General features: G+C 39.0%; 1 protein-coding gene across 1 annotated transcript in view; it reads right to left on the bottom strand.

The window, feature by feature from the left end:
* Positions 1–6,016: 6,016 nt before the first annotated feature.
* The window catches only part of TMEM163 (transmembrane protein 163), a 107,858-nt gene continuing 96,316 nt past the window's right edge, over positions 6,017–17,558 (bottom strand). The window contains exons 6-8 of the mRNA XM_062579123.1: positions 13,530–13,641; positions 8,036–8,177; positions 6,017–6,077 (exon numbers count right to left, since the gene is read on the bottom strand). Of these exons, the coding sequence (XP_062435107.1) occupies positions 6,017–6,077; positions 8,036–8,177; positions 13,530–13,641 (315 nt within the window). The remainder of the gene's footprint in view (positions 6,078–8,035; positions 8,178–13,529; positions 13,642–17,558) is intronic.

The following is a 17,558-nucleotide window of genomic DNA, read 5'->3' as shown; positions in this document are numbered from 1 at the left end:
ATCACCTTGGAGGTTTTAAGCAGATGTATCTAGAAAACACATTATAAATGTCAACAAAGTGAAATTTCTTATACTGCATTTGCAGTTTATTGCAGCTGCACCCATTGCACAGAAAGGGTACTGCTGTCCATTTTGGTTTTTCTCATCCCAGCTCAGGTTGAGGAATAGACCCTTCGTTGTCAGATTCCACTATGAATGCCGACAGGTTTGGTGGAGGTGTCCAAAAGCAGTAGAGCCGTCTACAAGGCAGCATTATTGTGTATTAAAATGGGAAGATAAAGGCCCTTTTTCATCTGTTATAAAAAGGCCTATCTGTAACATAGGCACTGTGTCCTTTTTAATGCTACATGGGAGAGAAGCAGCTGGTCATTTTTTAACAACTAATACTTTTTTCCAAGTTTGTGCTTGTTTTGGTTTTTAATTTGGTTGTACATGAGTGAGTAATGGCAAATCAGAGTATTACAGAAATCAGTAAATTCTTACCGACTTGGGATTCTTCTTTTCCGTTCTGATTAATGGTACACAACTCTAGGAAGCAAGAGCATAACCAAACTAAGAATGGCAAGCTGAAGTAGGCGTGTAAAAGGCCTGTAGTTCAGGAGCGGGACTGTCATTTGGGTTTGGGTATGCACTTGCACGATCTGCTCGCTAGCTGGAATTCAGGAGCGCAGTGCATCGTGGCTGCACATGAGAGCTTTTGTGCTGCAGCGTTCTCCCAGTGCTATGCAAAGGGTCTTTTACCACCCTTTCAGTGAAGTGCAAACTATGTGAATATTCCTCACCAGGCACCCCTTTTAACGGACCTCTCTTTGGCGTGCTTCACCTCAGATTAAAATGAGTGAAAAACTAGTTAGTTTAGCGTTGCCATTCAACATACTAGAGTTCTGAAGTGCTTTCTAGCATCAGAATGAATTACTAGAGGACACTGCTCATTCAGTCCCTTGTTCTGGTTATTTTTGAAATGTTTTCTTTGCAGCTTTGTACCTCTAACTGCAGCTTTGACATTGTAAGGAGAACTCTGTGAAATGGTGAGCAGCTGAAGTCAGATGTGGGCTGCGCTGCAGTCACATAATGGAAAAATAGTGTACAGGACCTGGAACTTGAAATAAAAAAAAATACACACAGCATGCAGCTGTATTGGAAAGAAAATCATTGGGGGAGCTTAAACACTGAATACGTCAACTCTCGCACACAGGCTGGTTTCAGTCAAACTCCATCTGGTAGGAGATCCACGGGCGGACACCTCTGTTGTTGCAACTCCTTTGTGCCTCTCTCACAAGCTTCACCTCTAACTGACAGCTTCCTGCTCCCTGGGTAACAGAGAGAGCATCCCAGTTTACTACTTGATGACTGATGCCTGTTTAGAGTGATGTCTGCCTGCACTTGCATATTTTATTATTTTACTGATTATGTACATTGCATTTTACTTGAAATATGTTAGTAAATCTGTATTGCCAAAAAATCAGATACTGTTTGCTCTGAACAAGCTCCAAATTGAAAAATCTCGTTTGTATGTCCTGCTTTTTCTTGCGGACCCTTGATTTAAAGGTCTGTTACCTCCAGACCTTTTGCAGGTCCTCAGAGATGTGATGGCTAACTCATGCACATCTGTGACAAGGGAACTTTTTCCAAGCAAAAATTAGTGGACAAATGCTGCAACAATAACACTGTCCCTAAAGGAACTGTAGCAGGGTATAAGCCTCCGGGGTTTCAGCAAGTAACAACTGTTGCTTGCACTGTAAGTAATCAGTACAGCAGGTCTTTGAAGTAAAAGTCAGAACCAAGTTGCTTCAACACCTCTCTCAGATCTGTCCCACACTATAGATGGGCAGATTCAACGTGACTAGTCCAGGGCCATGCTGCAGACTTCGTCACTGCCATCCGTATTGATCAGGCCCCGTAAAAGCAAGGTGGGTGTTTCCTGCCCCTAGACCCATTTAGACAAGCGTCACGTTTATTCCTTGCTGCGTGGTGAGGGGAAAGGTGACAATCCTGTTAAAGTCTTGGCTTTTAAAAACTCAGGTTCAGAAAAATACTGGAGTTGGTGGCAACAGTGTTAGCTGACAGGATGGGATGTTTTCTAGTTACCTACAAAACAAATGTAGAAAAGCAGCAGCCTTTATGCAAGGCTTTATACTTTCAGACTCCCTACATTTGATTGCCTTTGTTGGTGCACGCTTCTGGGCTTGCTGTATGTAAGCTTTTCTTGTCTCATATGTTCCCACTGAGTGGGCTGGAGGCCGGAGGAGCACCTCTGCTGACCAGAGTGGGCAAGTGGTAGTTCCAAATGGGTGAAATTCAAGAACTGTTAAGTGCTTCCTCAAATACTGATTTTTGTGGCTGAAAGGAAAAATAAAACATCCAGTTCCCAAACGTGGGAGGGAAATATCCTTTGGCTGTCTGCTATTTAATTATGCTCTCCAGTTGCGTAACCTCCTTGACCCACATGCCAGGCCACAGGAATGTGTTTTTTGTGTGCTGCTCCTGCTTAGTTACTGGTACTTGATAAACACAGCAACAGGGCTATAATATGTTTTGTCACAGCACCACTTGGTGGCAGTGGATGAAACACGAAAAACTTGCAGCACAATTTTAAGACTAATGTTAAGAAATAGGAAATGCTGTGAGCAGAACAACACTTTCACCTTCACAAGCGCAAGGTGGGGCAGCTGTGCAAATCTACGCACCCCGAGGATAATCTCTGCTCAGAGAGGATCAGCTCTTACCTCTGCTGCTGCAGATGCAGCCTGCTGCAGTCCCAACTGCCTCTTTAATACGCCATCTAGTGAAGATGTTTCTTGAGTAGAAATTTGACTATCTAGGAAAAATATATTGCCAGATGGGGAAAAAAATGTTCCTGCTTTGTGTATTATTAGGACTGAGTATTTATCTGGTGATTTAGCACCTCCACATGCTGCCCTAAAAAAAAAAAAAAAAAAAAAAAAGGATGCCAGAAATGTCTGTGCTTTGTCCCTGGCAGTTGGGATTGCAGTAATTTAAGTGGTATTAGGGTTGAGGGCACACCGGGTGAGGCATTCCTAGATGTGCGTGTGCATAGCTTGAACTGCATTTGCCCACCTCTGAGGAGCTTCTTGTCTAGGGGTTTTGCTTCTCAGCATGCAGGGCAAGCAGTTATCTGCATTCCTGTTGTTATACCATAATAAGTCTCCCTGAAGCTGGTTGGTTTTGTCGCCATGTATTTGCTCTCATTTCTGAGTATCAGTTCCTGATGGTTTTCCTTCTCAGTAGCATAAGCGGTTCAATTATTTTCCTGCATTTACCTGCAAATATCAGAACTGCTTTGAAGCACATGTGGCAACTGAAAAGCTTCTGAAATTGGCACAAAGTAATCTAATAGAAAAAGTATGATTGACTGGTATAAAACATACCTTTTTTTTTTTTTTTTTTTTTTTTTTTTTTTTTAAGATTACACAGCTCAGGTCTGTATTTACAAACATCCATTAAGAGCAGTATTTTGGAGTTGAAAGCAGTATGAACCTTTATTAATCAACTTTTAACTTTGCTTTATGTATGAGAACATCTTGTAGTCCTATGCTCTGATTTACACCAAGCGGTAGCAAGGTCTAATTAACAGAATTATTTGACATTTGAGCTGGGCATTATTTTGGATGTCCTACAGACTTGCAATGGTGTATGATTTCTGTATTGTGAAGGTTATGTAAGGAGTCAAGTACCACAACCAGTTTTACCTTCTGAAGTCTCTTCTGAAGAAGCAGCTGGCACTGGCCACTGCTAGGAACAGGCTGCTGGAGTCGACAGCCAAAAGAAGCTGCACTTTCAGTAGTTCCTAAGTGTAGTTCTTAGGATTAGTAATGGGATTGGAGCAATAATAACGCCCTTGGAGAGGCAGAAAAGGGTAAAGAGTACTAATAAAAATAACAAAATGAAATGTGGAATATAGCTATTTTCAGTCTCTGGTTCTATTTACTACAAAATACTGATGCTTAAGATGCTTGACGAGCTAGTTAATCAGCAGGGAAATATCTATTCCACAGTTCTCTTTATGCAACTATGAGTTAAATTGGCAGCATAATAGGAAAACACCAGTACTATGCAAAAGTGTAACAAATTAGGAACTTGTGCACTGAAAAAAAAGGTCTCTAGGGTAGTGTTTTATATTTTAGTTTGAAGTTCACCTGTGATGAGTACAGTGACCACTTTACAGCCTTTCTGGAATCTCTGCTGAATTTATTATGTTATATAGTTAACAACTCCTTCGTCTTGTCAAGCGTCGTGCTGCTTCTCGTCTTATCCCTGAGTGACACGATCATCTCTAACACTATCTAGTGACAGCAAGGGATAAGCAGCATCAGAGTACTGACAGTAATAATATTATAAAGTTACAATAATATAGAAGTTATTACAAGTATATGCAAACTTAATTGAGCTAAAATATGTGTAAACTAACTATAGCAGCAGAATAAAATTCATTTTTCAGTGAAGAAACTTCTGTTTGAAGAGGAAGTGAGTAAAACCTTACCAAGCATTGTGCACCTCATAGGCACTGTCAGTGAAACCTCTGGGTAGTCTCTTCTTACATGTTTCATTTGGAGCTCACTTTTAATAATAAATTTGAGGATCTGGCTGAGAAATTATTAAATGACATGTGATGGGAAATACAGTTTTAAATAATGCAAGGCATCAGTAAACAAATAGTGCCCCCACTTTACATCAGTCTCTGAACAGTCTGAGGGTACATCTACTCTAGTTTGTCATCTTACTGTAGTATAGCTAGAAATGGGTATTTCTAGCTATAGAAGGCTAAGCTACTTACCATGGAAATATTTCAAACTCTACAATCGACTGTCTGCTATTTTTCATCCACTTGTGATAAACAGAAGCAACAATACTGGCTGTATGTTGTGAAAGCCAACCTGCAATATATAAAATACAGAGGGAATGGCAATGGCCAGAGAATCTAGTTTAATAGGCTGCTGTACAGGAAGACTTTGTTCTATGATACATTCTGGAAATAGTTCTCAAACGTTACTTATAGGTACTGTATAAAATAGGTACCAGTTTTATTGATTATACATCATGATTCTTTGATAATTCATTTAATCTGCTACTAAGTAATATATAAGATGTGTGATGGAAAGTGAGCAACATTTTACAGAACAATCTAAATCTAATAAATAGATCTATATCTCACCACCAGGTTGAGCCACTGCTGTGCCATCATCAGACTACAGAGCAACCACAAAGTCACACACGCTGATACATCTGTTATAGTATAATAGAAGATAAAAATCTCATTTTTCAAGCAGCTCCTCTTCCTTGCATGTCTTTTTGGCTTTTGTCTGTACAGTAGTACTCTGTGTTTGGTCCATGCAAAGCAATAAATAGCGTCTTGTAAGGAAAAAAAAAATAGAATTTAAATTAAAGAGGTTTGATTTCAGGTAATTTAGCTAAGTATCTCTCTGATCACAGAAAGCTCTAACTGCTCTTTCTATAGGCCTGTTCAAATGGGGGAGAGAAGTAGCTACCTCAGTGCTTTAAGCAACACTGCTCTTAGTGTCCATATTCCATATAGGATACTCTGTTAGCCAAAGAGATTAGCAAGGACTGTACTTCTGTTACAGCAGGTATTTAAAAAAAATATAGGCCGGGAAAAAAAAAAAAAAAAAACATCTGGAACTCGCACTTCTTTACCCACACGCATATCACATCATTAAGAACAGTTTCACTCTGGAGCATACAACATGGTTGCTGGTTAAAACTGTAAACTGCATGTTTTCTATTGGAAATCAGGAATCAATACAGAAATACAGGAATAAATAGCATACTTGAAAAGAAAAATGCTGCTGTTTGTTTGGCTGAATTGCAAGCAGTGTGCACATATGCCAGTTTTACAGAGATCTCCCATTAAAACAAACTTTAACAAAAACATACCACAGGAAACAAACTGCATATTTAGTAAAATACCATTGGCACCACTTGCCAAAATGTATGATGCTGTAGCTTTACAGTCCTTACAGAGATGAGGCTGTTATCTTCACTCAAACATTTCGTAATGGCGTGTTTGCCTTACACGGGGTATCATATCAATAAGCAACCTGCAGAGGAAAGCACAGGAGTATTCAGGCAGAAGTGCAAGAGAAAGCTATAAAATTGGGCTGTTTGAACCCAAACACAGTAATAGCCTTATCACCTTGTTTCCTCCTTATCGGAATTAATTTCACCCCACAGTTAATTCTGCTCAAAATGAAGTCTAAACCGAACTCTGTGGAGACGGTGTCTCCTTTAGGCAGTTCTGATGCACAGCTGCATCTGAGGAAATGCTACGCACAGTAAGAGTCACTTCTGGTGACCCGTAGGGATTTTTGTGGAGAAGGGAAGGTTGAGGCAACCTGTTTCACAGAAGGCTGTTTTAAAAATGCATCCAATAATAGAGCAGAATTGCAATGCTTTCACCAACTGTAAAATCACGTCAGTTGACAAAACAGAACTTGATTTAATCCTTCATTATTATGAAGGCTGTAGAAAGATTTCTGAGCGTGTTAGCGTCTTCTCCAGGGAAGCGTGACTGATGGTTGTGTCTGGGTGACACAGTGGCTGAGCTTGCTGTCTGGCCACCCTGAACAGCAAAACAGAATGATGGCAGGTACACAGCATTGGTTTCAGCAGCTATACAAAAAGTTTCTGAGGCTGCTTGGTGTATTTCAATGATTACTTTTGTACTGATTTACCTCCACAGGCTTCCAGAATAGCTAGTTTTACAATGGAAATAGTGATTATGATTTTGCAAGAATAGTATTCCCTATTAAAATGTTTTTAATTTTCCAAATTCCAAGGGGAATTGTAAGCTTTCTTTAAAAAAAAAAAAAGAAAAAAAAAAAAGAAAAAGAAAGAAAAAAAAAGAAAATTACAGCTTCTAGATAATAAACTACTACAGACTGGCTAAAGCGTAGTTCTCAATATTCATGATTCCAATTAAACAGGATGCTACATCTCTCCCTTTGTTTTCTTATGGCAGAAAGGGGAATAAATGAAGACCCTTAGACTCCAGACAGCAATGGACAGCAATGAAGTGCATGGCAGAGCTTCATTTGGTTTTATTTCCTGATGCTATGAACTAAGAAGTCATCTTACTTAAAATTCAGTACAAACTATGTTATTTGACATATAGCTGGCTAACCTTCAGTACAGAGGTTGCCATATGGTAGGGTTAGGGGACAATTCACTGTCAAGATGTTAAATCTTTAACCTACAGTTTCTGTGAAAAAGATAGTGCTTAAAAATTTGACATAAACCCAGCATGGAGCAATTCTACACAAGATTTGTGGTTACCTTTTAAATATTTCAAAGCCAAAAATCTTTTACCTATTCTTAGCATATTTCCAAAATCAGGTATACAAAAGTCTCCTAAAAATGATTCCAATTCTTTTTAATTTCTGACTTCTTTCCAACTGAGGTGATACAGATTGTCTTCTATCCTTTTCCACACACTGTGCGTCAATATTGGCATCTAAGACATTCCAAGAACTGATTTGACTGGAGCAATATAAGCCTTTAAAAGAACTATGGCTTATTATATTTAAAGAAAACAGCCCATCTGCTGTATATCTACTAGCAGAAAATATGATCAAAACAAATACAGAAAACCTATGGAAAGAGCTCTATTCTAGTGTGACGCTCTGCTTCTACTAATGAACTATTGCCCTTTCTTTCCTGTTGTTCCAGAATATCTAATAATTTCTCACCATTTCCCCATCATTAAATTAGCCACTTGTCATCTCTTTTGACAGTACAATAAATCTACAGGATTCTTATACAGGCTTAAGTATACATTATTGTTAATAACTGTAAAATAGCTGTAAAATCTTGGTGCAGTAGTGAACTGCCAAAAGTACGCGAGAATTCAGTGTGAATATGGTATATATGTACAGATGGATGCCTACTAGCTGAAAGTTGCGCCGATCCTATTAACAAGGCAAATAACAGTTGCTCCTGAATGAAATGCACAAGTATGTTAGTGTTTTGCTGACAAAGCCAAAAATAGAAAAATACTCACTTGATTCCATAGGCAAATATTGTAAGTCCAATTAATACTCCTATACTGCCATCCAGATACCAGACAGAAGAATTGTGTTTAAAAACTTCTGCACTAAGAAGGATGGAAAATCCCATTATTCCACCTACAAGAGAGTTGAAACCTATAAAGGAAAAAAAAAAAAAAAAAAAAAAAAAAAAAAAAAAGGAAGGAAGAACCAAATTTCAAGATTTCAAGGAATTGGCCTGAATTACTAGCTATGAAGAGGTAATCTTTAGGGAGAACAGCCATTATTATACCAGTGCCACCAGAGAGGGCACAAAATCTTTGTGCGACATTGCACAGTGGAGCCGATGTGATACTGCCCTATGCTGAGCAGGAGGCTGTGCAAGTCCTTCACACGAGGTCAGCCACAGCTCTTTGCAATGCTTCATTTGAACAAATCAGACTTAGATTATTTGGTGTTTTGTAAGAAAGCCCTGTCTCGCTTGTCACTGCCGATATAAGTTTATATTCATTGCCCTCTTCTGTGTGTGCTGATCTGGTCGATCCCAATTTTTCCAAAACCCAGCTCTAGCTCCTGTTTCCTGTGACAATTTCAATCATCAGCTTTCACTTCTGAATGCTAATTTTTCCAAACAGCAATATTCCTTCAAAACACTGGACCTGCTCTCTTTGTGTTGACGCTGACTGTCAAGCACACTTGTCCTTTCTCTAGATGATCAATGTGAATAAAAAGTATCTTCGAGCTGTATAACAGCATCTTGGTGGCTGCAGCCCTGTGTAGGGCTGCTGTAGGCTAGCTGTTTTTCCAAACAGCCTCTTCCAAATAGAGGTACTATTTCAGTACCTACAGATATCCTTGATTAGAATTTAAAAGATGACTTAGGCCATTATCATCATCATCATCATCATCATCATCATCATCATCATCAAGGTTCCTGAAGTCTCTTATTTTTTCTGAAAAGGAGCAGACTCCAGTATACGCTTTCTATGAAAAGGAAGAATGATATTTTTGCATAATAACTTTTCAGGGATCTTCTCTTGAAGGTTTCCTCCCCCCTAACCCTTTCACAGATTTATTTACGTGTGTTCAGCACTATAACTGAGCACTGCATGTACTGCTGAATCCTTTAGGGAAAGACATACGTGATATTGCTATATTGCCAGGACTATTTTCCATTTATTCCTTAGGTACATCACAGGAACTTCATATCTATTGTTCACAAGTTTTATAAATATTCTTTTAAATCCCTGTTTTTGTTTCTTACTCTCCAACATTGTCCCTTCAAAATCCTCCCAGCGCTTTCTTGATGTCTTTTCTTCCTTCACTGCTTGGATTTTTTTTTTTTTTTTAATTTTTGACTGCCAATAACTACATACATGACACATTCCTGAATGGCTCCTTTGACCACTCCCATTCAGGCTTTACCTTGTTACCATCTTTCTGCATGATGTAGCTAAAATGTGACCTTTCCTAGGCAGCTATATAGCTGAAATACTTGTTCAATCCACCATTATTTTGATTATGGCTACAGTAGCATCCTCAACTCTCTAGTCTCACAAAATACAATTTTAACCTGCAATTGAGCATTCCTAGCTTCCCATTTTGATTGCACAAGCTTACTCGCTCCTTCCCACAATTCTTCTTTCTCCTCCAGCTCAGTATCAACTTCTTGTTGGAAGGCTTTCCAAACCTGCACCTTTTGCTGTTGACCAAAGTGCTGACACTGAGTCTGAGCTGGCCTGTAAGAGATGTTCTCTTTTCTTATCTGCTTTTGCTAACTAACTTTTTTTTGACATGTCCCCATTTTCTCCCAAGCTGTTCTTGATGAGGGCAAGAAGCTGCCCACAAACAGTCAAAAAAAATCTTCAAACATCCTCAATATTCATCAAATTATTCCCATAAAACTCTCCTTGGCTAGGCTGCCTACAAAGAGAAAGAAAGAAAGAAAGAAAAAAAAGATGCTGGCTAAGAACTGCCTTTCACAGCAATCAGTGACAGCCCATGGAGTCCTTGTTCTCCCCTTTGTCTACCTTTACCTGCTTGTCCCTTGCCAGCCATACATACATTCATGGTTGCAGGAGCTATCTTCAAACCTTGCTACAGTTCATGTGCTGTAGGCTGACGGGCTGTGACAGGCTTTCACAGGTGCTGCTGAAACTAGCATAGCTGCAACGTGACGCAGCTTTTCTGAGCACCCCAAAGCAGCTGGTGAACAAAGCCAGTTTTACTGTACGCTGGTTCTTTTAGAAGATCAGCCCTGAGGCTTTCCATGTGAGCCAACCACTGAGTTTACAAGTAAGCAGCTGACGAGTATGAGTTTCCTGAAAGCTAGACTTTGTTTTCTTCCTGGTGCACCAGCAGAGACAATTTGAACTCTTCAGTCAGAACGACAAGAAACTGGATAACAGCAAAGAGAAGAACCCACCTGAGCTCCCACTGTCCTGCCGTGCCAAAAAGAGTAAACAGTAAGAAAAGCTTATTCTTGTTTTTTGGTGAACACCATGATTTTAGGAAACTTGCTCACAGAGGACCAGAGGGTTTTTTTGTTTGTGTTTCTGCTTGTTCCCACTTCCAATTCACTTTTTAAGGTCATAATTGTTACAATTCACCAGATTCCTGTCTGTAGGTATTTAAATGCAAAGGAAACCCTGGCCCAGAAGAGCACATGATAGGCTTCAGGCTTCCAGCCTTGCAAAGAGGAGTTGGTTTTGGTACAGTGGTAGCACATCCTACAATTGGTATCACAGCTCCATCGTGAGTGGAAATAGGCTGTGATCATAAGGCATTACATGTAAGTGCTTGAATACTGGATTAATTATACCAATATAGTTGAACCAATGGAGACACAAAGCACACTGTGACCACTCTTATTCTGGATAAATAAGAACCTGATCTTTTTTTTAATTTTTTTTTTTTTTTTTTTTTTTTTTTTCTGAATAATATAGTGCTTATATTACTAATATACTAATATGCATCTGTGGAATATATTAAGTATAAATTAGTATCTCATACAAATGTTACTTCCCATGTAAATATGCTCCAGCTTAGGCCAGAATACATAAGCATGATACGCACAAGGAAAGAAATACATTTTCTTGCGACTATCGGCTGTTGGTTCGAAAAAGTGACTTATAAAGGAAACTATTTTCTCTTCCTAACTGTCATTCAGTGAAACCTTTCTTTGTTGATGTGGCAGGAAACCATACAAGAGATGCAGGTATTAATCCAGAAACCACATTCAGTGCATAAGACTAGGACAGGAAAAAACAGGTGGCTAAATGAAGGAAGGACACATAGGTATCTAAAACCTACAGAAAAGTTGGTTGACATTATGTAAGTGACCTCTGAGATGTTACATAATTCAAGATAAGAAATAGCTGTTTTTATCATCTAAAAGGTCATAAGCTTTTGCTCTACACAGTTGTATAAATAACATTTTGCCTTAAGAGGATTAATAAATTTAGGCTTTAAAGAGCACTATTGACAAGCCCTACTGTATAACAAAATTATTCTAAGAATTTATCCTTAATAGGGTTGACATATAGGAGAGAGAATTTGCTGTTTTGAAAATAAACCTATTTTTCAGGAAGAAAATTGTATGTTCTTGTTACTCAAAACAGCTTGTTGGTCTACAGCCAGCGATAGCAGGAGGTAAATTAGTATGAAACAGAAAACGACTAAAAACAGATATGCAAGGGAGTGCTAAATCCATGTCTCAGCTCTTGCTAAATCACATTGTCTTCTTCTGATTGTTAATAAACTAAGTATATATGTAAAAATATCTTGTGAAAAAAAGTTATTTAACTATCTCTGGTAATATCAGCCTCCTACATTTTCTAAAATACTTCTAAAAGAGAGAAAAGAGAGGGAAAAAAAACAGCCTGAGGTAATTGTATACTTTATTCCCTCATTCTTTTAATCAAAGGATGAGCAATCTCCAGATCAGAAGCAATATAATTAGCACAAGGATGTAATTATAGGGGGAAAAGATTTCTGTATCATGCAGAAGACCAATTCAGCTAGAGCTATTCAGGAATTTTTCAGCTAATATTTTGTCTGAAAAAGCTGATCTGTTTAAAAACAAGCTACATTTTTTAAAGGAATGGTTAATGGCTTGTCTCCCTAGAAATTACTCTGAAATGGTCAACATATCCCACTTAGACTCTGATAGTGAAGGAAGTTAGACTCACTGGTCTGCAGTTTCCAGGATCCTTTCCAGAATCCTTTTTGTAGATAGGAGATTAAAAATCTTGATTAAAAATGTGTGAGATGGCAGAGTCCATTGTAAACGATAAGATCTCTGAACAACATGGTCTGTTGGGAGAGAGTCACAAATGCAGGGAGCCAGTAGCTCACCATAACATCGGCACTGCAGTTTTAGATTCCTTTTTTACCTAGTTTTTATTTAAAATATAAATACTCATGAAGTTTAATACATGTTATCACACCTCACCAAAAAATTTGAAATAGAGTTAAAATACTTAAAATAAAGCAATTATTTGTATCCCTAGAGTAAGCTGAAAATTGAGTTTCCTTAAAGTGAAATCATTAGTAGAGCAAAATTTATGTACCACAATCCATGAATCATTGACATCCTACTCTGTATGTGTACAGTGCATTTCAAACTGTCCTGTACTTGCAAGTAAAACCTGGTAGTGATCTGTAGGTCACTCTGGAGTCTCAGCCTTGGCTGTGGATTCACTTGTTCACAGAGCAGATCCCTGTGGCTTTCTGAAGAGTTACAAGCTTTGGCCTTGCCAGTAAAAGGAATTTCTGAACATACCTTTAAAAACAACAATCATTGTTTCTATACACTTGAACCAACAGAGTAGTAGGATTGACGGCTTTTAAGGGCACAGTGGAGGAGATTCACCCCACAGCAATCTGTGTCAGGGCCAGAGGAGTGTGCGACAACAAGCAGGCGAAAGCTTTGCTTTACACATGCGATGATACACCAGCTCCACAAGCAGGTGACAGGAAAAGCACTAAGGTGGCAAATTGTATCTAGAGCACAAATGCACAAATTCTGTCTGTGACTCCTGCTCAAGACAGGGAGGCATTTTCTGCCGCAGCCTCGGCACATTTTAACTGTTGGGATGAATTTGTTTACTGAGTGGAGGCAATAAGGATAGGTGTGACCGAACTAAAGCTGTAAAAGTTGATACCATATCCTTTCTCTGTAGTCTAATCTCCATCAAATCTAATCTGTCTAATCTCTCTGTCAATACAAACCTAATTTATTATGTGCTCTATCTTTAACTCCTTTTCTATTATTGCCTTCTATCTGCCCATTAACTTCCATCAGACATACTGATTTCAGCTGATGTACTCTGCAAGATGCTAGTGGTACCACAGAGTGTTCTGCGATTTTCTTTTCCGTTTCTCAGTGGTCTTTTTATCCCAATGCTCTCCCACAACTGCTCTCATTCAAGGGTCACTAGTAGCTTTTGTGTTTACAGCATTCACTGAGAGACGCTATAAATGGAATAAGGTCATCTTCAGACTCACCATCAGTTATCAGTGCTCTGCTTGTAAGGACCTTTCCCAGCATAAATTTGATCACTGCCAAGATAGTGCAAAGGATTCCACTTAAAACGGAGACACTATACAGAAAATCATCCTGAAAGAAATGAAGTCAGATATTAGAATATCTTATGATTCTGTCCCACACATTAAATGCCAAATAATATCAGTTATTATGCAATTACTGATGCTACTGAAATACCCTACCTGAGAAAAAGGCCTCCTGAGTTATCACTTCTACAACAGCATATGTTTATTTTGCTATCTGAAATTGCTTTTGCAAACATAATTAATGATGGTTTCAATCAACAGATTTTGAAATGACCCAAACTCCTCAGAATTTGAAGGTTATATATTTGCTGGGCTGACTGCAAACTAATTGTCTAATATCTAATGCAATTAGTAATGAAGTCCCTGACTGTAGTAATGCAGGATAAAGGACTGAGAGCAGAAGCCCAGTTACCATACCTTTGTTGATTCTTAGTGAGAGAAGTAATAATTTAATAATGGTTCTGAATCCGCACTTGGTTTGATTTTATTTGATTTTCCTCTTTTCTAAGGTAAAATCCAGTGTATGCTACATCTGTAAGAATTTTGCTACCAAAGTGCAAAACCAAGTTTAGCTCTTAGCAAACAAATTTTCCACAGACTTTCATTTCACAGCTACAGAAATAGCCATGTTGCTTCATTCGCCTCTATAACATGGGCTCCCTCCACAGAGAGCTAGCTGGCTGTAAGGGTGAATAAGAGTATCTCATTCTAGCTTAACGTACCTTCTGTCAAAAGGTCCTCTGGAGGCACCCACCGCTTTCCCCCCGACTGTTTTTTTCTCTTGGGGGTGGGGTCGGAGGATGCACTCCTTGGGCTGAAACACAGACTTCGAAATTAAGTGCTTAAAGGCCTCCCTCTCCCATGGGAGCGTATCATCCCGTGGGCCATGTAGAGAAACCCACGCTAGCTCTAGCGTTCTTGCCTAGTCTAACCACGCAGCTTTGAAACTGATTCATTTCTTACTCTTCATAGAGGCTTTAATTTAAGCTGTTCAACTTCAGTAGAAATAAAGGAAAGCGTTGGTATAGGTTTTTGGTTTTGTTTTGTTTTGTTTTTTTTTATCTGCAGGTCTAAGTGGGCCAGTGCCACTGGGATGCATTACTGATTAAAATATTCTGGCAAAAATCCCTGCTGATAGTAAACACTGTCATGATGATTCATCGTCAGCCCCATTCATTTTCATTACTTTAGCAGTGGAAACCACCACCTTGATTCAAAACCCAAAGTAGTAAAACAAAACAAAACAAAAGAACAGGGAGGTTTGAAAGCTGCCTGAGAAGGCACCGGGAATTAAATTACTTGTGTGATGTGTTCACATGACTAAATAGATCATACAGTATATTTCCTTGTATTCTTTCTGTCATATTATTTTTATAGTCTAATTTATTCTCTCCCATTCATGAGTGCATTCTCTCTAGTACAACATTCAATATTAAGACAAAATGCACCAAAGGGAAAAAAGTAGAATAGAAGCAGTGAGAATAAGAACTAAAGGCCCTGGGTAAAGATAGGATAAAAACATTTATAAAATTATTCCAGTAAAATGACTGGAAAATATCTGGGCAATTTTGTAGTGCTATGCAAGACAGACTGCTTGCCTGGTTTCAGTCTAGTGATGAAAGCTGGGAGCTTTCAGAAGATCTGAAATGAAATAAAGCTCCAAAAGTCCCAAACTCTTTGCAAAAACATCTAAAATTTAGGATTCTTGTCAAATTCATGCTTCTGATTCATGCAAACTTATGGAAAGGTGCAGGTGAGGGCTGCACCTCCAAAAGAGATGTGCTGCCTCCCACAGACCCCCCTTCCAACCTCACTGATTGCTCCCAGGCCTCCTGACCGCCTTTCATCATCCTTCCCCTCACAGAAAGCACAGGCTTTGTCACCATCACAGAACTCAACTCTGCAGACCCACTAGAGACAACAGCATCAATTACTCTGCCATCAACATGTATTTTATTTTCAACCTTGGGCTGACAAAATGCCATTTTTCTATACTCAAAACCAGTGGATATGGGACTGCAAACAACTACAGAGTCATGTAGCTTGGGAAAAAAAGAAAAAAAAAACTTAAAAATCCCAAGATGAGAGAGTTTGAAAATTGTTGATATACACTTTGGTTTCTGCATGAGTTACTAAACTCACAGTATTTAGAAACACAGCTTGCCATTTGTTCCCACTATGCTGTTGCAATCAAAGCTAGGCCAGCCAGTTTACTGGAATGCAAGAACAACTTAAATGCAGTACAGCTTTCTAAACTCACATAAAGTGAAAAGATGAACAGGATTTTTTTTAGAGAGGTTTAAGGAACCAGAAATTCTTCATAATCTATTTTTTTTCTCATTAAAGCAGAGAACACAAGCTCATTTTGTTATTAATACTACTCCAACGAACAGCTGATGATGCAGAACACTTAATACAAACCCCTTACAAGTTTGCTCTACATTGTGTAGAAGAGATTTTTCAGAAGGTGCTTTTTTTGCTATCTAAATCTCTAAATGTAAATAGTATTTAAATTATCAAGGGTGCTAAGTAGTTTTGAACAGTAGCCACGGGGCGGCAGTAGATACTTTAGTAATAGAGCACAAGATGTGCAGCCAGGAACTACACAGAGAAAAAAAAAAATCCTCTTTTAAGTTCTATTTCTCCCAGACTTCCATACGCTCTCTGGGTGTCCAGACCCTGGAAAGCTGGAAGCAGAGCAAGGCCACTCGCTGCTAACATGAAGGTTTTGCAGACACATGAGATCAGCTCAAAACCTGCTCGATGCTACCTGCCGCAGAAAAGCCCCGCAGCCTGGCTGGCAGCTTCTGCCCTGTTCCTTAGGTGAAGTGGAAATCGGAGAGAAATCAGCCCAAGTGGGGTCTTTTGGAGCCATGTCACTATAATGATCCATAGCTGGGCAAGGTTTAAGACAGCTGCTGGCTGCGCAGGTACACTGTGAGTCAGGAGGCTGTGGCAGGATGCAATTGCAAAGAGGAAGCCAACAAAATTCCTGAGTGTGGGGGGCTGGCCGTGAGCTTTGAGCATTTGGCCTCAAACTGAGGCCTTGCGGAGCCGGTTGTGGGTGACGGCTGCACAACTGACATACGATCTTGTTGCTGCACTGCAGGGATCTAAGAGTTAAACATGTCATGCTGTGGCTGTGAAATGATTCCCATTAAACTAACCCATCCTTTGGAGAACTGAAGAAGAGAAGCTATAATGGAGATCTAAATTAATAAAATAAGCCTGACCATCTGGCACCATCTCCCTCAGGACCTTCCCTCAGACCCAGCCTCTTTGTACCCCTTGCCTTAGCATCTGACAGTCATTAAGAGCACGAAGCAAAGCTAGCCAGACTCACTGTACATATTCTTGGTGTTATTTTAATTAAAGCAGCAGCAGCAAATTGTGACAGATGATAAAAATTTAAATTCTGATCATTTCCATACGATAGAGGCTTAGGAGCATGGTATATAAAGCTCCTTCCTTTCCCATTTCTTTTAATCATATTCTCTTACTGCCACTACATTGTACGTAAGACCTTAATTAATGCACACATCTATCTTACAAGATGGTTTCATGTATAAAACAACACTGTTTATAAAGCTAGGTAGATTCTTATTCTGGACTTCACCTCCTTAAACAGTTCTCTTTGACAGCTGCAATGTCCCAGTTTAATATTAAATATTTTATGGAAGATTTTATGCTGTGCCAGTAGTGTAAAAGAAAGTCTTCTTAGGATGTAGGTTTTTAGTTGGTCTTAGGGAAGGAATAAATGAAAGCCAGCAGGCAGCTATCCTGCATGTTATCCAAATACATTGTCCCCACCAGTACCGATGAGAACAGTCGTCTTTGAAAATGTGACAACAGTTCTGTCCCTGGTTTCATCGATCTCACCAAAAATAGCAGCAATCTTATGGCAAAGGAAAATTTGTTAATAAGGTTGTCACTTTGATTCCTTCTAGATTTATTGTAGAAACG

The sequence above is a fragment of the Rhea pennata genome, chromosome 6, assembly GCF_028389875.1.
Source record: "Rhea pennata isolate bPtePen1 chromosome 6, bPtePen1.pri, whole genome shotgun sequence".
In the NCBI taxonomy this organism is placed as follows: domain Eukaryota; kingdom Metazoa; phylum Chordata; class Aves; order Rheiformes; family Rheidae; genus Rhea; species Rhea pennata.
The sequence above is the reverse complement of the archived record's forward strand: the minus strand, read 5'-3'. Positions and strand labels throughout refer to the sequence as shown.